The sequence below is a fragment of the Urocitellus parryii genome, chromosome 12 (genome assembly GCF_045843805.1).
Source record: "Urocitellus parryii isolate mUroPar1 chromosome 12, mUroPar1.hap1, whole genome shotgun sequence".
Lineage (NCBI taxonomy): Eukaryota > Metazoa > Chordata > Mammalia > Rodentia > Sciuridae > Urocitellus > Urocitellus parryii.
The window spans coordinates 38,271,754-38,296,376 of record NC_135542.1 but is presented as its reverse complement, the minus strand read 5'-3'; the positions used below and the strand labels follow the sequence as shown (position 1 = coordinate 38,296,376).

At 41.6% G+C, this 24,623-nt stretch overlaps 1 protein-coding gene across 1 annotated transcript in view; it reads left to right on the top strand.

The window, feature by feature from the left end:
- Positions 1-24,623, top strand: part of Nol10 (nucleolar protein 10) — an 89,321-nt gene that overhangs the window by 59,629 nt on the left and 5,069 nt on the right. The window contains exons 14-20 of the mRNA XM_026394503.2: positions 1,131-1,257; positions 4,203-4,282; positions 4,477-4,575; positions 6,092-6,181; positions 13,819-13,992; positions 14,224-14,471; positions 23,403-23,505. Coding sequence (XP_026250288.2) covers positions 1,131-1,257; positions 4,203-4,282; positions 4,477-4,575; positions 6,092-6,181; positions 13,819-13,992; positions 14,224-14,471; positions 23,403-23,505 — 921 coding nt within the window. The remainder of the gene's footprint in view (positions 1-1,130; positions 1,258-4,202; positions 4,283-4,476; positions 4,576-6,091; positions 6,182-13,818; positions 13,993-14,223; positions 14,472-23,402; positions 23,506-24,623) is intronic.

Below are 24,623 nucleotides of genomic sequence, written 5' to 3'. Positions count from 1 at the left end.
TGGAGTAAGCGTTGATCTTGAGGGTGGGCATTGCAGAAAAGATTTGTATCAACAAAGAGTACTCAACAATCACAGAGTTAATGGAAATAGTGGGATTACAAAGTTAACTACTCATGTTTTGTTAGTTGGTTATAAATTCTGTTCAGGCTTTAGTTCTTCAGCCTTTCATTGGGACAACTTGTGGGACCTGGCCACATTATGTTACATTTGAAGAATTTCATGTATGGAAAAAAGTATTAATTAATTATTTTTTAATTGACAAAAAATAGTATATATTGTATGAATCATGTACAGCATATTTTGAAATAGGGGTACTGTGCATTGTGTAAAGGATGTATTAAACTAGTTAACATGCATTATCTCACACTTGTTTTTTTGTGATGAGAACACTTAAAGTCTCTTAAAGATACAGCAGTTTCAGTAATACAATACATTGTTATTAACTGTAGTCTAGAATTTTAATTTTTTTTCTAGTACTGAGGATTGAACCTAGGTCCTTGCGCATGCTAGACAAGTGCTCTACCACTGATCCACTTCACCAGCCCCTACCTCTTGATTTTATTTTGATTCAGGGTCTTGCTAAATTGCCCAGATTGGTCAAACTTGTGATCCTCCTGCTGCAGCTTTCTGAGTTGCTAGGATTACAGGTTACCCCCACAGAGCTCCAGATTTTTAATTTTTAATGAATTAAGTGAAGCAGGCTGTAAGTATGGAATATAATTAAGTAGTTAGTTGAAAAATCTTAAAAGAAGGTAATTCTCACTTGAGACTTTTATTTATTATGAGTGATAAATTTTTAAAAAAATGATATACAAAATATATTTTTGCATAATTCTAGTACACCTTTGAGTGAGGGAGGTGATGGATGAATGGGTGGAAGTTATAAGTACCTGAATTATGGATCTGTATTTTGACAGTTCTAATGTAAGAATATCCATTAATATCTTTGATTCTCAGACTGAGATTTTTTTTTTCCATTATATACTTGTTCATTACCTGTTGTTATTTTTCAGTTCTTCTGATATAAATAAGAATCTAAAATTGTATTTAAGGAAATGAATGTAAAGTAACTAAGTCTGGACAGATGTGGCGAGAATGTGCACTTGCTAACCTTTAATAAACACCCACAGGTTTTGGGTCCTGCTCCGCGGTGGTGTTCCTTCTTAGACAACTTGACGGAAGAATTAGAAGAGAACCCAGAAAGCACAGTTTATGATGATTACAAATTTGTCACCAAGAAAGATCTTGAAAATTTAGGTAAAAAGAATTATAACATCTTTATGAAAATTTTCTCACTTCGCTTTAGTTTTGAACATTAAAGGTGACTGGGTCAGGTTTATCTAATTTTCAAAATCTTCCCTCTCTATCAGATCGGATATTTAAAGTGTTATGAATTGCCAAATTTGTAATCTCTGCTTAGACAAAGTTTTAGGTAAATTCAATCTCCAGATTTTTTTTCTATATGTTAAAGGAGAAATGATTTTTTTTAACATACTAGCCATGTATAGAAAAATTACATCAAGAAAAGAGTGATTCTGGGCTGGGGATGTGGCTCAAGCGGTAGCGCGCTCGCCTGGCAAGCGTGTGGCCCGGGTTCGATCCTCAGCACCACATACAAACAAAGATGTTGTGTCCGCCAAAAACTAAAATAAATATTTAAAAAAATCTCTCTCTCTCTCTCCTTCTCTCTCTCTCTTTGAAAAAAAAAAAAGAGTGATTTTTTTTCCAAGTGCTAAGTTGCAAATAAGGTTTTGAAAATATTTGCCTATCATCCAGTTAGTACTCACACCCCCACAGAGTAGGTATTATTATAATTCCATGTTATAGATAAGGAAGCTAAGCACAGGAAGATAAAAGGAACTCTGCAAAGGGTTCTGTGTTAATATACTTCAGAGTTGGGACTTAAACCCAGACCCCATGCTTTTTACCTCAGTTAGGCCAGTCTCTTGGGAGGGCATATTTATCCTGTTGCCCAGCAGTCCTTTGTAGGATAAAGAGGGTAGATTTTGCTAATCTTGTTCTGTTGTTGGCAGAGAACTACGTAGCAAATTATTGAGAGTAGGAAAACTTAGAGGATCCCTTCTCCACAAGTCTGGGCAACTTCATTGCCTTTAGAACAATTAGATGAAAACAGCAGTTGAATATTAAAAGAATAGAGTCATGTAATAATTAGATTAATTGAGCAGTTCTTAAAGCATTATTTATAACTTGTATCTCATAGCAGTTAGTCCAGACAGAATCATTTTATACCAGTTAACACCAGAATAGTTATTTAACTTTTAATGTGTCTAAAAAGGAAGGAACAACATTCAGCCTTTAGTAAATAAATGACTGAGGAATGAAATAGGGTGACATAGCATCTTCTACAGAAGTACCTTCGTAAGTATCTCCAACATAATTACTCTTTGTAATGTCCTGTGTCACACTCAGCTACACCCTTAAGTTGGAGGGGGAAAAGTCATTTTATTTTGTGGGTTTTTTTTTTTTTTTTCTTTAAACTGTCTTCAGTATGTTTTGGGTACTTTTTCAGTCTTCACTATGTTTGAGTGAGGAAAGCGATTAGTTATAAGTTTAGATACATTTTGTTCAAATGTAACTTTATTGCCCATTTAAGAAAAACTATAGAAATAGATACATTAGTCAACAAAATAACAGTTATGCTAGAAAGCATGGCAGATGAGTTTGGTGAATGTTAGGTTAAGCAAAGTTCAATCAATTCCTTAACTTGCAAACATCTTAGACCTATTAATGTGGAACATTATAAATCCTGGGGGAATTGGGAGGGGTATATGAAACATTCCTCAGTTTTTTTCTTTAGAAGATCTCTCAGGACCAGTACTCTGTGGAGCTATCTTTGGAAAATGCTGCTTCTGTCAGATTGTATTTAGAAATATGAAAAGCTTTCTGCTGTTTTTTAATTTATGACCTTATTTGATACTGAAATAATCCTGGGCTATAATAGAAGTTTTATACACTTAATGTAATAAAGGAAACAGATTATTTTGCTGTAACTTATAATAATAATTTGACAATCAGACCAATTATTCTGAGGAAAGATTAAGTATAATCATAATGGGTACAGAAATTTAGGTTGTTAACATGGTACATTTTGTCATAGTTCAGCCCTCTTTTTGTAAGAATCCACTGTGAAGTTCCAACTCCTGGGGTTTCATTAACCTAATGAATTCCAGGGAAAGAGTTCTCTGGCCAAGTCTTATGATTACTTTATGAAATCATCCTAAAAGGATATTAAGTATTCCCTTTTTATATTTCTCTGTACTGCGTATTGTTTTGTACTGCCAGGTGACTTTGCCTAGTACCTGATTTTCAGAGGTGTGGGTATATGTTCCTAAAATTTTGAAATCAGAGTAATGTTTCTCTTAGAAATACAGTAACTTGTTATTATACAAAGTTACTTTTCTTGTAGGTATATCATATGGTCTGTCTTTGAGATAAATACTTTTATAACATTATTCTGTGTGAGTATTTACAATTAATAAATAATATCTGTGACATTTGCAGAGAGTCCTTATGTGCCCACCAGCACCACTACTCCAAGTGTAATCTATTAGGAAACCCTACAAAAGGTGTCATTTAAGGCAAGGTTTCCAGACACTGATTGGCAGTGAACCTTTTATGTGTCTATGATGAAGTGGGTATGTAATGTAGGTCTTAACAATATAAATAAATATATTTATAATATAAATAAATAAAGTAGGTCTTGGTGTATATTAGTGTGTTTGATACGTGAACATACGTTTGTCCACTGTTCTTTCTTGGGAATACTTAATATCCTTTCTACATTTCTGTTGTGACAGTGTCCTTTGCTTTAGGAAATGATGGGAGATGATATTTCTCCTTTGCAGTACAAAGTTGCAACTTATCTGTTGATTACCAATATTCCTTTTTAAGTTAAATTAGCAGAATCCTAAAATCTGAGAATCACTAATATAAGGAACCCTGTTTGCCAATTTGTCACAGTTCATAAAGACCTTTTTTTTAAAAAAAAACATTGTTATGCTTAGTAAGATATTTAAAATGATACTAATGAAGTAGATTAAATTTTCTCCATAGATATTGAAAATTAATAATTCTGATTCCTAAATTTTACTCCAAAGTGAAATCATATTACAATCAAGTTGTTGTTCAGTTTTAATCAAGGCTTCATAAAGACTTTCCCTCTTCTGATTAACTTTTCCCAGGACTTACACATCTCATTGGATCACCTTTTCTTCGGGCATATATGCATGGATTTTTCATGGATATAAGACTATATCACAAGGTAAATACAAAGCTACAGTTGTTTTAGGGGCTAATGAGCAATCTGTAGCTGTTTCTTCTCTACGTGCACTTTCATAGAATATACTTAACGACTTGTAAGGGCTATGTCTGTCCTTTGGCATAGTAGTCCCAGCATATATGAAACATGTTGCTAAATACCATTCTTTCACTAATTTTTTTTCTCCCTTTGAAAAGGTGAAATCGATGGTAAATCCGTTTGCTTATGAAGAATATAGGAAAGATAAAATTCGACAGAAGATAGAAGAAACACGTGCACAGAGAGTGCAATTAAAGGTAAAGATTGTACATAACCATTGAATTTATTGGAGAGGAAAGTTGATTTCATTTTGTGTGTTCTTCCCAGAAAATCTGCCATCCTCTCCAGTGCTTTTTGTTTGTCTTTAATTTACATATTTTATTTATACTTTGGTATGTTTTGTTCACTATGAAGGTGGACACTCAGTCTTGCCATTATGACCTCTATGGGAATGGAGTTGTCAGAAATAATATAAAATGCCCAATATTGTCACCCCTACTAAGAAAATCCCATGGTGTTTTTCAGACAACTGCAGGTTCGCAGACTGGATCATGGGAATTCTCATTAGGTTGTCAGGAAACAAACTACACCAGTTATATTGGTCAAGCGAATTTAATATAAATATTAATCAGGTGTTAGAGAACACTGAGGTGTGGATAGGAGAGGCAGTTACCACTTCAGAGCTGTGCAGCAGGGAAGAGGAGAGTCCTGTGGAAGGGAGACCCAGGCTTCTGCAGAAGGACTGCCGGCTGGTCCCTTTGAGTATAATGAGGATGGACTCGACATATTGGGAACTGCAAACGGGCATCCAGCACCATTGCTGGAGCCACCTGCTGCTTCCATGGTACTGTGTGATACCAGCCCTGGCAGGAGCTTTCTGTCTGGCTGCTCCTACCTTCCACTGTCTCTGGTCACCATTGATTAAGTTCAGTCACCAAGTCATACAAATATTTATAACTGAACATTGGTAAAAATACCTGTTTGTGTATGCATGTGTATATAAAATATGCATGTACCCTTACAGGATAAAACTAGTGACTTGTTTGTTGAAATTACCTCAGTGTTTCTTTTTTCTTTTCCTCTGTTGTTTAAAATATGTGTATGTTTGTGTGTGGTGCTGGAAATCACGTCAAGGACATTGCACATAGAAGGCAGGTGCTCTCCCTCTGGCTATATCCGCTACCCTCAAAAAGTTTAAGAGGGGTTCTTTTGCTCTGGCCTTTTTTACTACTTGTCAGAGTTGTGTTTTGCCTGATGTGATGTGGAACATAAAACACTGAGTGCAAGAGGACCGTAGATATCCTGTAGCTACCAGAGAGTTGTCAGACTCACATCTAGAATTCCTTTTGAAATCTATCATGTGGGAACAGGAAACCGTGCAGTGAGCATTATTAGCATTTTATCATTAGCAGTATTAGCATTTGAGTTAGAGGCTTCATTGCCAGACCTGCTGGCCTCCTGTTGATCAGGATGAGTCCTAGGCCCTCTATGGCTAATGTTGGTCAAATACAGCATCTCCCTGTTTATTTTGCACATGCTGGGAAAAGGCATATGGAGGGCACACGCTCCCAGTAGCCGGCGGAGGCTGCCATTTTTGTACCTCGTGGCCTACCTATAACATCCCTTGTGTCTGTGTTATTTCTTCTAGTGTAATTGATTTTAGAAATAAGAATTCACTATCTCCTGTTTGTGAAATTATACTCCTTACAGAACTACTAACCTTTTTTAAAGTGAAAATATAGATGTCTTTGCTTTTCCCCCCCTCTTTTCTAGAAATTGCCAAAAGTTAACAAAGAACTCGCTCTTAAATTAATAGAGGAAGAAGAGGAGAAACAAAAATCTACATGGAAAAAGAAAGTTAAGGTAAGATTTCATAAAGCTTAGGAAATATTGATAGGTTTTTTCCCTATACTTTTCTTGATAGTAAGTTTTATCTTTTTGTTGTTGTTGTTTCTTTTTACTTTAAAAATGCATGTAGTTTTTTCTTTTTTCTTTTTTCTGCCTAAAACATGGTACATACTCAGTATGGGAAATTTGGAAGGTAGAATACTCAGGAGAAGGCTGCCGTGGTCTTCTATCCAGGGAAAGACATCATTAATATTTTAGTGAATTTCCTTCTTGTCCTCTCTTGAAATTATAAACTATAATAGCAAGCACTGTAATCAAAAATATAATAAAGTATTTATCCTGGGTATATAAAATAACACAGGTGGTTCCCATTTTGTTAGAAATTCTTTGTGAATACTTTTAATAGCTGTATATTGTCTTGTGTATGTCTTATAATTTACTTACTTTTATTGTTAAATATTCTGATAGTTTGTTTTTCTTCATGCTTACTATACTTGTTTGTGATTCTGGAGGTAACCAGCTCTTACTTAACCTTGCACTATTGTGTGTGCAGGCTGACATGTACCTGCTGCCTGTCTACCTGCCTTTTTCTGGTGTGAAGGTAGACACACATCAGTTGTACAATGAATGAGGGTTGGCACTTTGCCTAACTGACACTGTGCAGAAGTGAGAAGACTTTTCTAGTTTGTCCTGAGACTTGAAGTCCTGTTTTCTCGTGCATGTAGAGCAAGCAGGCAAGGCACAGGTGTGGCTGGGCACTAGCCTGAGTTGTGGGAGCTTAGACCCGACCTTGTGCCCTGGGCCAGCCGTGAGGAGCCCTGAGTAGGTATTTGTGTATTTATTCTGTTCTCTGATTTTTAACCAGATAAGTGAATGCGAGATAATGGAGCTCTTATGCTTATTTTTGTTTCACTCTCCTCTTACCCAATACACAGGGACTTCAATGACAGGGTCATTTCTGGGCATCTCGCTCACTGGTTGTGTGATATTGGGAGGTTCCTGCAGCTTCCCTGGGCCCCTGTTTTTCCATCTGTAACATGCAGGGATAGATGAGGGCATTCTGGGTGCTATGCTTTCTGCATGGATCAGGCTCACTACATCCTTGCCTCCCTCTCTTCCTTACTCTCCTAATTCTCCTAATACATCCCTTCATCCAGTTTGCTTCATTCTTTTAATATATTGTTTGAATCTTAATTTTACTTACTTCCTTAAGTAAACAGATGACTTTTATGCTTCCTTTTTCATTACATGAATACTATATCAATATTGAAAGGAAAACTTACTAGTATTTAAATTTACATCTATGTACTGTGGCTGTACACCTTCCTAACTGGATATGTATACCTTGAAATGTCTAAAACATGAGCGCTTCCTGAAGCATCCACTTTGCTGCTGCTGTTACCCAGGCCTGAACATGACAGGGCCAGGTCCTTTCCAGCTTCCCTGTGTCATTTCACAAGTGGAGTGGAAGTGGTTTTTGTATATACGTGCCCTAGAGCGTTGTTTTTATATATAAAAGATTTTGATGGATATTTATTTATTTATACGTGGTGCTGAGAATTGAACCCAGCAGCTCACACATGCCCTCTAAGTGCTCTACCACTGAGCCGCAGTCTCGGCCCCTGTCCTGGAGCTTCTTCAGAGAGAGCGTGGGGCTGCCTCTGCTGAGATGTGTGCGCTCCGCATGTGATCTGTGCTTAGGAGTCCTCACCCAGATGGAGTACTGCAGAAGGTTGGTCTTGCAGCGTGGTATGCTAGAGCTTTTTCACAAGACCCTGTGAAGATAAAGGTGAAGGAGAAATCATCTCTCTTGCCCCCATTTTCTTTGGGAGGTTTTTTTTGAGGTTGGGAGCAACTGGAAAAGATTGAGAATTCATAGTAACTAGGAAGTAGAAATGAACTTGAATGCTTCATACACGCAAAGTGATCTTCATAGTCAGTGGGGAAAACTGCCATAAAGTGAAGACATTAAAGATCACTCATGAACTAAGGAAGAATCCTTTCTTCTAACTGTAAAGAGTACTTGAAAGAATGGTTAACTCTCTCAGCAGATCATCAGTCTTGCTTTTGAACTGTGTGCTCTTCAAAACCCCAGGAACTCTGATATCTCCTGGTTGTAAGTGAGTATCTTGTGGGGATGTTCTGCTTTGTCTACAACTGAAATTTAATGGAGGCAGACAGTGAAGTGTGTTCCTGAATATCACCAACCCTGCAAACATGATAAAAGTCTAGTAAGATGATTACTGTACAATTGATGTTGAACCTGTGGTGGGAAGTGGCCCACCACATAGTGTCAATAAGCGCTGTCTGGACTTTGTCCAAACCTCTAAACTTGGTGTTGTGGATTCTAACTAAGAATTAATACATTGATTCTTTCAACAAATACACAGTGAGCTCTAGGTATGCATGAGCAGCTTCGAGAAGTACTGGCATCTGTGATCAATTTTGTTTGTAAGGGTTTGATTTGGGTTCAAGCTGTGTCTTTCTGCAAAACTTTCCTTTTTGCCAGTTTTTCACTGTGCTGCAAAGTCTTGTGTAACTGCACCTTTTCTTGGATCTGCAGCAGCTCAGTCAAGGCAGTGTGTGAGTTCCCAGGCCATGTGTGCTCTGGCTAGGAGGACATTGTGGAAGAGGCGTCTTAGCCTTAGGAATTACTGAATACCACTGAGAATTTATATTAAAGTAGTATCCACCTCTTTAGGAAAAAGGCATGTTTACATACAGACATTTGTATGTAACATTAGATCAGATAGTTTTAACGTCCTAAATATTATTTTTAATATACTATTTTTAAAGCTTCTTTGGTAACCAGTTTTTAAAAATTGTGTGTGTAGTTACATTTATACATAATAGTTTAAAAATAAAACATTTCTCTGGGCTCTGTTAAGATCATTGGCTAATCAGAGTGCAGTGGCACACACCTGTAATCCTAGCAGCTCAGGAGGCTGAGGCAAGAGGATCACAAGTTCAAAGCCAGCCTCAGCAACTAAGTGAAACCCTATCTCTAAACAACATGTATAAAAGGGCTGGGAATGTGGCTCTGTGATTAAGTGCCCCTCGTACAAAAAAAAAGATCATTGGCTGTCCATTGTCTCTTCCGCCCTACCCTCCCTCCTTTCACCTCAACTTTTTACTGTTGGGCATTATTTTTTTTTTTTTAAGAGAGAGAGAGAGAATTTTTAATATTTATTTTTAGTTTTCGGTGGACACAACATTTTTATTTGTATGTGGTGCTGAGGATTGAACCCAGCACCGTGCGCATGCCAGGCAAGCGCGCTACCGCTTGAGCCATCATCCCCAGCCCGGCATTTTTTTTTAAACAAACCTTTGCTCCCGGTAAAGGCACATTGTGATTTTAGTTTTGTCGGTGTTGGACATGTACACTGTTATAACTATATAAAATAGTATTTCCAGACAGGTAGATGGCAACTTTATTTCTCACATAATCTCTACCCTGGAGTTTGCAGTTGTTTCTCTCACATGCTGTGTAGTTATCACTGACCAACCACTAACTAGTTCTTTACCAGATATCTTCGTCTCATCTCAAATCATCTCCATAGGTCGGATATTGTGTTAATTTTACCTTCCTAAAGAAGTTGCTTTTAGGGGCTGGGGGCTGGGCTCAGCGGTAGCATGCTTGCCTGGCATGTGTGAGGCACTGGGTTCAATTCTCAGCACTGCGTATAAATAAATAAAGGTCCATCAACAAATTTTATATATATATATATATATATATATACACACACACACACACACATACATACATACACACACATACATACATTTTTTTTTTAAGAAGTTGCTTCTAGATCTTTCTGGACTGATCACCTGATCCTGGGATCTCCCTTCCCATTTTTCTGGGGATTCATACCACCTCACTCCGATGTTGGACAAGGAATTAGACGAAATTTGTTTTCTGAAGGAGTAGAGTTTCCAACCTGATGTTTTATATACCCCATACAAGGGGTCTGTCCAGGTGAGAGTATAGTAAAGGTGATGTTAAAATGCAGTACTCAGTCCTAGTGGCAAAGTGCCCTTGCGTGCTGCTTCTCCCCAGGAAGTGACCAGAGAAGCTGCCCCTCTGAACAAGAGAGGTAGCCTGGGAAGCAGCTAGGAAACCTGCAGGCAGCGAGCATGCTGGGCTGTGTGCCCACTCTGAGCTAGACTCTGGCCTGCATTGTGGCTGCTTGGTAAGCCCTTCAGACTGGACACTTGGGCTTGTTGTGCCAGGGGATTTTCCTGAAAAAAATTCAAATAGCTTTTACTTTGTGACCCTTGTTTACTTGTTCATAGTGAAGAGTGAGGGAGTTAGCAGTATGAAAACTCAGAGGTGGGCAGGCCGAATGTCTGGCGAAGGCTCAGCATCAGTCAGTATCTTAAGTCTTCTCTCAGCTGCTCAGGTCCCCCTGCTTGGAGGGTGGCTGTCCCTCTGGCAACTAGCATTCTGCAGGTGCTGAGCACTTGGGGGATACCATGATGGACAGGGCAATACCTCGGGCCTCGGGTGCTAACCTTTACATCCTTTCCTGTTGCTAGCACGCTTCCCTTGCCCTCCCCAGTCCCTCTTCTCTGCCTTTTCCTCTGGGACAGGGACAAGTGTTGAGGCAAGCATTCCTCTGTGTTACTCCAGTGAGACAGTGTTAATGGTAGCCACCCTGCTCAGATTGACAGATGCAGTTCTTTGGGCTTTGGTCTGAACACTGCTTTCAGATGTTTTTCACACGTTGCTGGTAGGTGTTGAGCATGTGTATGTGTGTATTTATAGGGAGATCACTAGCCAGACACTTGTCTACTACTACAAAACATCGCTAACTATGCCTTATCCTGCACCCCCCTGTTTTAAAAAGACAGCTGTGAAAACAATTAGACTAAGAAAAGTCCCTGAGGGAACTATTTTTATAGCTAGGTCAGGAGTTTTTTTATTTTATAATTGTTCATCTAAAGCATGCCTATCTTAGGCAATGCAATTTATTTTAAATTAAGAAAAGTATCTCAAAAATACCAGCAACAGAGGCTGGGGTTGTAGCTAAGTGGTAGAGTGCTTAAGAGTGCTTATCTTGTATGTGTGAGGAACTGGGTTCCAGCCTCAGCACCACATAAAAATAAGTAAATAAAATAAAGATATTGAGTTCTGCTACAACTAAAAAAATTATTTTAAAAAAATCAGCAACATTCTTTTTAACATTTTCTCTCTTATTAAATGTGATTATTACTTTAGTAAATATTTTTACCATTGCTTTTTTTTTTTTTTAACTCAAAGTCAGGGACATGGCTATTGACTTGAGATTATCTGGCTCTTTGGCAGTGTCACCTTCCCACTGCCTGAGACACTGCCTGACACCTGATGAAGTCCTCCAGCGTCAGATGACTGTCTATTGTCGCACCCTCAACCAGTCTTAAGTGGAGCGTCAGTCCTTACCCTTCACTCGCCCATGCCCTTTTTCCAGTGCTCCCGTGGTGCTTCCTAACACAGTAGCACAGCTGTCTAGTCCAGTCGCAGCAGTGAGATGCTGGAGAGCCATTTCTAACCCTGCTTTTTGTGTGTGTGCCAGGGATTAAACCCAAGGGTGCTTACCTGAGCAACATCCCAGCCCTTTTTATTTTCTGTTTTGAGACAGGGTCTTGCTGAGTTGCCGAGGCTAGCTTTGAGTTTGTGATCCTCCTGCCTCAGCCTCCCATGTCACTGGGATTGCAGGCATGTGCCACTGCACCCAGCTTCTAAACCTGCTTTGAACCCTTGACCCTCCTGTGTCGCCCATAGCTGTAGCTCTTAGTTCTGCACCTCAGAAATGTGCCTCAGTTAGTCTTTCCCGAACAGTGTCTGCCCATCTTTTATTCCCATCACCCTTGTTCAGACCCTGCCTCTTTTCCTGTTTCCTAGGGTGGCCTCTTGGTCTTCCTCACCAGCCCACCTTACATTCTTAGAGCACGGTTCTATTTGTTGGCAAAGACCCCTGAAGAGCTCCTTCTCCTCGTCCTCTCCTTCTCTACAGTGGCTCCCCAAAACCTTTAGAATAACAGTCATGGTGTTTAAAATCCTTGACCGTCTGCTTGGTCAGAAATGCCTGTTTAAATTACCCAGCTTCTGATGTCATCAGAGGACTTGCCACTCCCCAGTCTTTCTTCACGTTTCTGCCTTTTGAAACCCACTCGTCCCTCCAACCTCCTCCCAAATGCCGTGTCCCCTGGAGCCTTCCTGGGTGTCTTGTGGGTCACTCCACCTCTCTGAGCACCTTGTCTCTGCTGGACTTCCTCGTGTGGGGCCTTGTAGCACCCTTGTTGCAGGTTTTTTTTTCCCCTCACGAGATTGTGGTCAGGAACTAGATCTTTCCTGTGGTTTTTTCCTTAGCCCTCAGTTTGTTTTAGAAGCAGCTTGTAATCAGGGAAGACTTGTTGAAATCTCTCTCTCATGCATTTTTAGGTAAGGCCTTACCAGTTTTTAGGTATATACAAGCATTAAGCCACATTCCTTAATATCTTAAACATCTCCAGGTGTTTGTGTAGGTCTGTCACAAATAGTGTTCAGAACTCAGGTACAAAACAGTCGATAAAATAAAGCCCGTTCAGTGGAGCGGATTCCACCACAGGCTGCTTAGCCCCGTTCTACTTAAGGCTCTTGGCTCTGGTTTGCCATCTGTCCTCAGTCGGTGATGCAACCTGGTTTCCAGGCCTGTGGCTTAAAGGTAAGGAATAGTAAGAGCCCCAGTCTGAGGTTGCTGTCATCTGTTTCAGTGAACAGGTAAGTTTGTAATATGTTTTAGGAAACTTTCTGTTTAAAATGATACAAATAGGAGGTTATGTCAGCCCTGAGCTATCCATGTGGGTCTCCATAGCCACAGTTATGGGGAATACACTGCATTCTTTGAGAACAATTCAGTGGCCCAGGGAAGAGATCCGGTGAAGTTATCCTATAAGGACAGAAACATCCTTGTTTTTTCAAGAAACTTACTGGAGTTCAGTAAATTCATACTGCGCCCTGTCCTCACCCACTGTGTCATCTGAACTCATTGGCGTATTTCTACTTGTAGAATATGAAGGTGGAAGACTCACGTAGTTCAGTGTCGTAGCTGTGCTTTAGCCATGTCGTCCCCCGACCCCCCCCCCCCAGATACATTTCTTTGTAAGGTGTTGTGTTTTGTTTTGCAGTGCTGGGGACTGAACTCAGGGCCTGATGTGTGCTGATTAACTCTACCCCAGGCCCTTTATAATTTGAAACAGGGTCTTAACTGAGGTTGCCTCAAACTTGTGACCCCCGTGCCTCAGCTGCTGTCTGGAATACAGGTGGCACCACAGCCCCCATCTGAAAGTGCTTCTTGGCACTAGAAATATTAATTGAAGAAAATTCTTTCTGATGTATTGAGCATGAAGTTAACCAAAAGAGTTTATTCTTAGCTCGTTATATATAATGGCCAAGTACCATAGATCAGTCGCCAAGTAGATCAGTAGAATGTGTTTTGTTGGTAGGAGATAAAACCTAGAGTCAATTAGAAAGTTCTGGAAATTAGTTCTAAAGAAATTACAAGAGATTATAATTTATGCCTCATGTAGTTTATTAACTTTACAACAGAATGAATTGTAAGCCATCTTTCTGGTCAGGTTTTATTTAGATTTTAACTTAAATTTTTACATATTTTTTTCTGTTTTTCTTATAGAACCTTCCTAGTATTCTCACCGATGATCGATTTAAAGTTATGTTTGAGAACCCTGACTTCCAAGTAGATGAAGAAAGTGAAGAATTTAGGCTTTTGAATCCACTTGTTTCAAAAATTAGTGAGAAAAGGAAGAAGAAACTAAGACTCTTAGAGGAACAAGAACTTCGTGAAAAAGTAACGTACTCTTTGCTCCTGTTTCTTTAGTATAAAATTTTTCATGTAAATTAGGAATACTTGAGGTATCATTAATCTAGGAGTGTAGCTATTTAATTAAAGGTACTTGTGCAGTGTGCTTGATGGGGTGGTGTCTCGTACTCTAATGAACTAATGCTATTTTTTAAAAAATGGTGGGACAGGTATTTGGTTGGGGAAAAGGAACTCTCTGCTTACCATTTTTAATTTCAGGAAGAGGAGGAAGAACCAGAAGGAAAACCCAGCGATGCAGAGAGTTCCGACAGTTCAGATGATGAGAAAGACTGGGTGGAAGAAGTCAGGAGGCAGCGCAAACTCCTGCGGCAGGAAGGAAAGGGGACATGGCAGCACCAGGTCCAGGAGGACCAGCAGACAGTCCTGCAGCCCCAGTTCTATGAGATCAAAGCAGGGGAAGAGTTCAGAAGCTTCAAGGACTCAGCCACGAAGCAGAAGCTGATGAAGTGAGTAGTGCCACATGAGTGCCACCTGAGTGGCAGCCAGCCTGTGACACCCTTGCCTCCCTCACTGCTGACAGGCGGCCCTGGAGACGGCGCGTCTCCTCGGGTGGTGGGACTGCAGGTCTGGGGCAGGGGTGAAGGGCCGGGCAGCCTGTGAGGAGGTGAAGCCACAGAAGCTGAGCTGGTCCCTGGCTAATTTGTTCATTTAACTTTTTGAAATGTAGTTACCGCAGTAAAGCACAGGGGATGTGGATGTGCACACCTGAGAGAGCACTTCAAGCTAGAAAGGCACACCCTCCTGTTGTCCTTTTCTCCCATCAGCTTCTCTAACCTACAGGTACTTTTGTCTTGTTCCAAATTTTACAGACCCAAGGTTTGAAACCTTTGGAAATAGTAAATTAGAGGTAACTAATTATTTGCCTCTTTTTTTTAAAAAAAAAAAAAAAGAGAGTGAGAGAGGAGAGAGAGAGAGAGAGAATTTTTAATATTTATTTTTTAGTTCTCGGCAGACACAACATCTTTGTTGGTATGTGGTGCTGAGGATCGAACCCGGGCCGCACGCATGCCAGGCGAGCGCGCTACCGCTTGAGCCACATCCCCAGCCCCAATTATTTGCCTCTTAACACAAAGTTATTTTTAAAAACCAGAACCACAGTTATTTTTATCCCATCTCAGCTTTTTTGGTTATTGAAAAGTTCACTTGGAAAATTTGCTAGAAATTTTAAGCCTTTTTCAGGAAAATAGGTTTAAAAAAAAAAAAACAGTATTCTAAAATAGTCAAATAGCAGTGGAGAGCAGAGGGTGGCTGCCCAGGGCTGGAGGAGGAGTGTTGGGGGCTTCTGTGTCAGGGACACAGCATTGCAGTCTGGGATACTGGAGGTGTTCTGGAAGCAGATGGAGGTGATGGCCGCACAGCAGAGGACTAATGCTACCAAACTGTCCCTTTGAGATGGTTAAAACATTATGTTATAAATGTTTGTCATCATGGAAAAAAAATCTAATTTCAAAAAGAAGTGGTATTGTTTGAACAATTTTCAGTTGTCAATGTCTCAGCAAGGAGTAGGCTAGGTCCTCAAGTCCGTTGGAAAATCTCTAGGCAGGAGCTTTGATAGACAAAGTTTGGTTGTGCTTGACGGTCACAGGACATGTCTTGAAAGAAGAGCTGAGCCGTCCTGCGAGAGGAATGGGTAGGGCAGGTGGGTGGTAGGTGAGGCCAGTACTATCTCTGTGCCTTGTACTTCTCCAGAGTCAGGTTTCCATTCAGAAGACGGTGAGGAGGTGAAGGTGGGGAGGACATGGTAGACGGGGCCGAGACATGCCTGTCTCCTCTTCACTTCCCCCAGCTTCTAGCACAATCGAGGACACCAGATGATAGGGTCCTTCCATTTAGATCCATAAGCTTCCCAGGATTCTGGTTCTGATTAACTGAAGACTTGTTGGTGAGTGAAGAAGCTGGGAATATTCCTGACATCTTTCAAAGGTGTTTTGGGTTTTTTTTGTTTTGTTTTGTTTCGTTTTTGTTTTTGTTCTTGCCTACCTGCCTCCAGTTTTTGAAGTAACTTTCTGGAGGTGTAATTTATATTTCATACACTTCACCTGCTTAACACATGCAGCTCATGGGTTTTTAGCAACTGTCACCACAATGGTAGAACACTGTCATCACCCCAGAAAGAAATCCCGTGCCTTCACTCTCCCCTCTCCCAGACCTAGGGAACCACTAATCTGCTTTCCTGTTTTCAGGGATCACCTATTCTGATATCTCCTAGAAGTGGAATTGTATAGATATGTAGCATTTTGTGTCTGACTTCTTCCTCTTAGCATAGAGTTTGTATGTCCATCATGTTATAGTGTGTATTTTTATGATCAAGTAACATCCTAGTGTATGGATAAATCACATTTTATTTATCCATTTATCTATTGACGAGCATCTGGCTTTTGCCCACTTTTTGGTTGTGAACACATGGGTATACTTTTGCCTGGCCATATGTTCTTATTTATCCTGGGTTTATACCTAGAATGGAATTGCAGGTCATGTAGCAATAGTTCAGCCTTCTGAGAGACTGCCAAGTGGTTGTGCAGAGAGCTGTGCCATTTTATATTGTCGCCAGCAGTTGTGCAGCCTCACTGGGAATGCTGTTATTCTTAGGCATTTTATGTAGAGTCTCCTCAGAAACAGGGGAGGTCTTCTGTTTCTAGTGGATCTGTGGAGTGAGTTGTTAGGTTATATGATATTTTTGTTTCGCTTTGTTTATTCCTTTGTTTCTAGCTCCTGTTTTAGTACTTAGAATAGACACTTGATAAACACTCATTGAAAGGGTGGCTCTTCTGTGCCCTGAGTACACGTCAGCCAACTCGGGAACTCTCCCAGTCAAGATCTGCTGAAAAATAGTTCGTTTCCCTGATATCTCGTAAAGCATAGCCATGGTACTGGTATTTGGGGTGATACCTCACGGAGCATAGCCATGGTACTGGTATTTGGGGTGATATCTTACGGAGCGTAGCCATGGTACTGGTATTTGGGATGGGGCTATGACTATTGACACGACATTCTTCCTTCTGCCTATGGGTTGGAGCACAATACTAATGTAAAAATGAGCAAGATAGAAGTGTCGTATTAAGAATAAACAATAGCTGAGTGAACCTTCTGCAATTAAGCACTCTTACTTAGTTAAGCACTCTTCTTGAGAAGAAGAGCTGCTTAAGAAATGATACTTCTGTGAGCCAAGAAGAAAAATCCTGTTGTTTGAAGTAACAACCCTCTGGTATGAATAGCCTGCCATTTACTAGCCTTTGGCACAAACTGCTTATTGAAGTCTAGTCATGACTGGATTATTGTGGCAGATCCTGAATTTGCAGTATCTTAATATTATTTAATGAAGCATTGAGCTATTATCCTTCAGAGAACTGAAGTTATGTGTGTTCTGCGAGTTACCACAGGCGACAACAAAAGGCGGCATGGAGTTGAGTGCATTGTGTGTAAGTGTTCACTCAGACCTGCCCAGCTTGGAAATTATTTCTGTGAAGGAAAAGCAAATAGCACATGGTGGCTCAAGTGAGTCGTCCTCTCTGCTCAGCATCCTTATGTGCCTTCAAATAAACCCATGCGTCTGTCGGCACTTGTTTTTGTGCCTTGCAGTTAGGTAACTGTATTTCTGGACTGTTCATCCACTTCTCAGCCTCCCCACCACCCTGTGTGTGTGAAACATTCCTCGGGAGCCTGCGTGAGCCCAGTGCCACCCTAGACCCAGGGACTCATGCCTTAGCAGGTATACTCAGAACTGTGAGGAGCCCTGGGGGAGGGCAGAGGGAAAGGGGGACTTAGTTTGGGGAAATTAAGGAAGTCTTTGTGAGAGGTCACATTGGAATGGTCTTTTGAGAGGCTCAGGCCTGAGCACTCAGCACAGGGTAGGAGGTGGGAGGGAGGAACTTTCCCGAGAAGAACAGGAGCATGGGCAGCAGTGGCTTGGCCCGTCCTGGAAAGCCATGAGACTGTTCCAGAGTAACATGGTTGCATCTGTCCCAAGCCCTCTGCCAATCATGTAGAGACTTTTATAATAAACACAGTATGTGTTTGTTGTAAAAACAGAGGTACAAAAGATCCCTATTTCCAAGAAACCTGTAGCAAAATATCTCAGTTTTAGAAAAACAGAGGGAGAGAAACTAGACACACAGAGATCAGCTCACAGATGTCACAGTAGTCCTAGACAGAAGAGAGGGGGCCTGAGCTGTGGGGAAGGGGTGTGGAACACATTGATCACAGAACCATGGGAGAATGAGAGATAGACAAAGATAAAAGGCCTGAAGCTCAGTGGTGAGCTGGGGGGAAGCCGAGGCAGAAATGCAGTCTGGAGTCCAGTAAGCCATTTACTTCTCTTGAGAACAGTACAGGTGCGTGCAGAGTAGTGAATTGAATCTCGGAGCTGTCCCACGGCTACTGGTTGTTGAGAGCTGACTTCAGACTCAGAGGCCAGGCCGAGGAGTAGATGGGCAGTGAATCCTAAGGAGCTGTCCGGGGGCCGCGGGGACATGGAGTGTGGTCTCCCAGGAGAGAGCTGTGCAAGCACCTGTGCAGAGGGGTGGAGAGTGGGGAGGATCAGCTCCTCGAGACCATTTCTCAGGCAGACCACAAGTCTGACGACAGGTGGGAGATTTAAAGAACATTGTGGACAATTAGTGTACATGATGCTTCCCAGAAGCCTAGAAGTGAAAAAGGAGTCAATCCAATGACTTGAGGGAGGTGATTTGCCAGTGGGCTGAGAGGATCACCACAGTAAAGGGGCAAGTGGAGAAAGGAATGGAATCCACTGATGGGTGGGGTTTAGTGAGGAGTCAGGTAGAAATTGGACCAGCAGCCCTAACCAGGGAGACGGCCACCAAGAGAGGTATAGCTCTTCAGAGCCACAGGGGAGAGAAGTCAGCACGTGTGGAAATAATCATGACAAGGAGCGAGGATTGGCAAGTCCATGCTTGCTGGCCTGAGTTAGGGTCTGGGCACTTGGCCCTTTTTGGTGCCCTGTGCACTCCCAGCAGCGTGCCACATCCCCTCCTCCTAGCAGTGGGCATTAGCAGTCCTGGAGCAGCCTTGCAGGACCTGCAGGTAGCATTGATGATGCCTGTGTTGTTGAACCAAGGACGCGTCCTTAGAATGCCCAGCATTGCAGTCAGTGAGCCTATCTCCTCTTCCTGGGTAGTAAATACTAGCTGCTGGGTGGCCCCTTCAGTTCTCTTATGAAAGCAGTCTTTGAAGTGTCTACCCTGTGGTAGGTCCTAGAAATTCAAAGATTTTAAAGACAGTTCCTGCCTTTGAGGACCTGTCTTCACTGGGGAGCTCAGCAGCTCCTGGTGGCACGTTTTACTCCTCAGCTCATTTTCCACACTGATAGTGGATAAAGCTGAAGTTATGTATAAAGCATTTTAAACATCTTATTTTGAAAATAATTTAATTCAAAACTTTAAATGTTTAAAAAAAGAGAATCTTCTGTCAAGTTAGTGTTGAAAGTGATCTGTCAGCAGTCAGCCTGTGTGCTGAATGGTGAGCTCTCCCGAGTCCTTGCCATGTATGGCCATTCTCCCAGCCTGTCAGCTGCATGCACTGCCACGCAGATCCCCACCCACCCATGTGTAGTTGTGGCTTTTCTTATGACGAATGCATCAGGTTATCATATTGTTTAACGTGCCCTTTTCATTTAAAGTACGACTTAGGGCTGGGGACTAGCTCAGTTGGTAGAGTGCTTGCCTCGCACGCATAAGACCCTGGGTTCAATCCCAGGGTCCACACACAGAAAATCCCAGAACAACGCACAGAAAAAAAGATTTGGACGTCTTTTTCGATGGCACGCTTTTTCGATGAGGTCTGCTGCGTCTGCACAGACTCCATGGGGGTGTGCCCCCACTGAGGTAATTTTCCCCTAGCTGCAGTGGTCAGGCTGTGTCTCGTTTTTCTCTTACCTTTTTCACAGTTGTGAATTCACAGCGTATTTCTTTGCAGTCTATTCCAGTGATGGACTTAGCTGGATCAAAAGGGGGGTGTGATGCCGCCAGTCACCCTCCAACGGGGCTCGTGCCCTGTGCACTCCCAGCAGAGTGCAGCATCCCCTCCTCCCAGCAGTGGGCATTAGCAGCCCTGGCAAATTTTAGTTATGCTCAGAGGTGAGGGTCAGATTCCATGGTCGCTTGAGTTTACATCTCTTCAGTAGAGCCTTTGAAGTACCTGTGCAGACTGAAGGCATTGCAATAGTTTTGGGGGCTGAGGTTGTGGCTCAGCGGTAGAGCTGGGGGAGGCACTGAGTTCTATTCTCAGCACCACATAAAAATAAATAAATAAAGGTATTGTGTCCAACTAGAACTTTAAAAATATATATTTAATTAAAAATTTTTTAAAAAGAAAAGAGTTTTGAACAGCCTTTATAGCATAGAGAAAGATTTTTCTACTTAAGGTTAAATTTTTAAGACGTAGGTTTCGTTTCTCCACTTAAGTCCCCTGAACTCTGAAGAATGTACTTTTATGTTGTCTCCTGCTCCTCTGCTTCCTCTTCCCTGCAAAGTGATTAAAAACTTCGTTGAGGAGCATAATTTTTAATTAAATATTTCTAATTAAAGACATTATAGAGTGTATATTTTAAAACCTCAAAGAAGTAAGTCCCTCAGCTTTCCTGGGGCATCTAGTATCTGGTTTGACTTTTTTTCCCCTTGTAGTTGATGCCCATTTTTCCTTATTATTTTAAGACAGCCCTACGCCTGGGAAGCCCTCTCCATTGGGTACTAACTAATCTTACTTCACCTGCAGCCTTTTAAACCCAGAACTGTTTTCTTAGTGTGTCACCATCAATCTGAAGGGGTTTTGTTGTCATCCACCTTGTGCCAATTACGTTTTTCCCTAACATACTTTACCATCAAGTAGAGAGTGCCCACGTGCCTGCTGACCTGCAGCCTGAGCTGGAGGAGACAGGAGAAGGGCCAGAGGCATGCAGTCCTCCTCACTGTGCTCCCCTGGGGGTTCTGAAGAGGTGTCTGTCTCCCTCTTAAATCAGCTGTACCAGAGCCACTCAAGCAGAAAGCGCTGAGCCACTGGGTAGAAGCCACATTCAGCAAACTGACTTTGAAAGGGAGGAAGTAGAACTTTCCTATGTAGAAATCTCCACACAGTCCCCGTCTGTGTCTGATCTCCTGCCATGGCTCATTCTAACACTTGCTTGTCTCTCCAGGCAGCCTAGACAGAACAAGTTTTTACAAGTGCACGTCGCAAGCACATTGAGCGAAAACGAGAATTTATATGCTCTATCATGGAGGAAATAAGGTCATTCTTAAAAGAGTAGTAATTTCCCACAATTTACTTGAAAAGTCTTTTTCTTCCCAAATTAGTGTTCTCTGTGTCCCACTTTGTCTCAGTGGCTCCATAGCTGTTCAGGATCCCTGTGAGCTTTGAAGCTCAGAGTTTATAGCTGTTAAAGGAAAGAACAAAAATGAGATGAGCGGGCTGAGGAATTTGCTGAGGCGACAGTGCACCCGCGCGCTGCGGGCGGCCCAGCACGTCACTTTTGAATTCTTGTTTTTTTTTTTTTTTTTAAAGGCTGCATTAAATCTTAATTTTGTTCTGTTAGTCATGTGGAAACTTGTCATTCAGAACACTTAGTGGACAAGTTTCCTGAACAGAACTTTATAAATCAAGTGTGGTCTGACAGTACTGGGAAGGAGAGGTCCTGCCATTGGAACCTGGTTTTAGAATCTGGATCCTTGCATGGCCTGGGGCGAGTCATTTCACATTTTACCTCCCTTTTTCCATCTATAAAGGATAAATACTTCTGTCTCAGGGATGTTGAAAGGATTAATTAGTTTGTCTGTAAAGAACTTTGAAGATGAAAAGTGCTTTAAAAGTGCTTCTTAATAACATTATTGCTTAGAAAAGAGTGCCACTTTTATGCTAACCACTTTATGTCTCAAATTACATAAAGAAGGTATGTGTTTAGTACATTACTCGTAGTTATAAACTAGAAATAAATTTCTCATGGTGTGAACATCAAACATCAGTTTCAGAATTTCAAAGGAGCGTTGCTTTGTCCCATGGATCCTCTAGGAGCTGTGTTCTACTCAGTTACTAGTTAGGAAAGTCATATTTCAGGGAAAAGAACCATTTCATACAAATCAGCCCTTTTTTAATTCCATCAAGTTTTTTAGTGTTTATTCCCGACACTGAAAGGCTCATTCAGCTTGGATTGGCACAAGGGGGGAGTAGGGACGAAGGGGAAGTGTTTGTCTGAAGAGGAGATAGAAAAGAAAATTACATTCTTCCCCTTTTTCTTTCCTGTCCTCTCCCAGTCTCATCACAGGGATGGGCATGTGTCCCTTTAGCTAGTCTAGAAGAATCAGCTGTCTAATTGTTAGGCTTCATTCAGGTTTCTTCTCCTCTCAAGGAAGTTAACAAAAAGGCCAAAGTTCTGATTCATAATTAAGCATTATTATAGCAGCATGCAATGGCATATTGTATAACTGGTTTGACATTCAAATTTAACATCTTTATTAGAAAGTACAGTCCTCCTCGGTTACTCTAGTGATCATGAACTGAAGGGCACAACAGACAGTTGCAGGCATGGGTTGTCTGAAGTGGCCCAGAAGAGTCTGGAAAACATGACCGAGAAATGAAGTGTTATTTAACTCTAGGATAAAGTATGTCGGGAAGAATAATTCAAGTTAAAAGACACTAGAGAACCAGCAGCGAGCACAGCAGGATCAGGTAGCATCTGTCCGGAGTGTGGTTGCTCCGTTTTCTCGGCGTGCCATGTCTGAGCTGCTCTCCATATGAGACGATGACTTGTCAGGGCTGAGTGAAGGGGAAGTCAGAAGGACCATAGCTCTTCACGGCGGCTTGACCTGGAAGCCTAAGATTGCATTCATTCCGTTGTAGAAAGCTGGCAAGTTGCCAGAATATTCAAATACCTCCATTGTGCATGGCCTAAGTAAAAACGCTTGGAATCAGCATGCCACCAACCATTACAGTAAGTTACAGGCTTCAGAAATAGATTGCTCCTTGCATTTATTTGGCCTCACAAATATGTTTTAGTAAGATAAGTAGCAATCATTGAAATCTTTGGTACTGCCACTTACAATTTTTTGGAGTCTGGGCTGGAGAAGCAGGAGGGGCCAGAAGGCGAATGGTCCTCCTCACAATGCTCCCCCCGGGGGTTTCTGCAGAGGTGTCTGTCTCCCTCTAAGTCAGCTCTCACCAGAGCCACTCAAGCAGAGAGCGCTAAAGCGCTAAACCGCTGGGTAGCAGCCACGTTCAGCAAGCCGACTTTCAAAGGGAGGGAAGTAGAAGTTCCTAGGGTGTATTTTTTGTTAGTCTCCTTAAAAGTCTTTTCCTCATGAGCTCGATCTTAATTAACACTTGATTCAAATGGAACATAATGCTAATTAATATGTCATTCTTTTAAACTACAGCAAAACCCTTGAAGATCGTTTGAAACTCGAAGCCAAAAATGGGACATTGAATGTATCAGACACCACTGTTGGCAGCAAACAGTTGACATTCACATTAAAGAGGGTGAGTTTTGAGTTTTGTGATCATTTTTGTTTGTTTGTTTATTTTTAATTTACAAAGGAGCAGCCTCCAGTAGTGTCCTGTGTGCTCTGTCCTCAGGCCTGCCTTCCCAGGCTTTCCCCAAGGAGGAAGGTATATTTTGCCTTTTCTAGAATTTTCCCTACGGCCAGAGCCCCTGCTGGTCCACAGCCAGGAGAAGCAGTGCTGGGAAAATACCGGTGGCCTGAGGCAGGCAGGCCTTAGTGACCCAGAGTGGCTGTGCTGGTGCCAAGCCAGCCATGTTGTGTTCCCGGTAACTGTGGGGCCTGAGGTGTGTCCTTATAAAGCAGAAGTCCTAACCGCCTAAGGGTATGAACCACCTGACACTCTGGTGAACTTCAGAAAAGACCAGGAAGCAGCTAGTTCTGACCCATTTGCTCACTAGGGCACCCTGGCTTCCCAAGGCGAGTTCTTGCCACTGGTGATCCTGTTCTGGGTCGTTTCTAGATGGAGGTCTTTAACTGGCTGTAGGAAGGCCTATTACGAACTGTGGGAGGAATAAGCTGCTTGTAACGTACTGTGGGAGAAATAAGCTTCTCAGATACTTTTCTGTTATCTGATGGGTGAAATGACATGGTTTTATTTCTCTGAAAAATTTTCTCATTCATACTCTGTCCTAAATATAGGCACCAAGTAGAGAAGAATGAGTTTCTACCTCTCATTAAAATACAATTTATATACCAAAGACACTCTTTTAAAGGTCACTAATTTTTAATAGACTCATTACATTGTGTAACCATCACACTGATTCTAGACAATGTTCATGACCTGAACAAGAAACCAGGTACTCTTTGGCAGCAGCCCTATACTCCCATCCCACCAACCCCTGGTTGTGACTGCTGATCTACTTCCTATCTCTGTAGATTTTCCTGTTCTGGACACTTCACATAAATAAAATCATACAGTGTTTTCTTTCCTGTTTTGTTTTTTTTTTTTTTGTACCGGGAATTGAACTCAGGGGCACTTGACCACTGAGCCACATCCCAGCCCTATTTTATATTTTATTTAGAGACAGTTGCTTAGCGCCTCACTTTTGCTGAAGCTGGCTTTGAACTCACTATCCTTCTGTCTCAGCTGCCCAA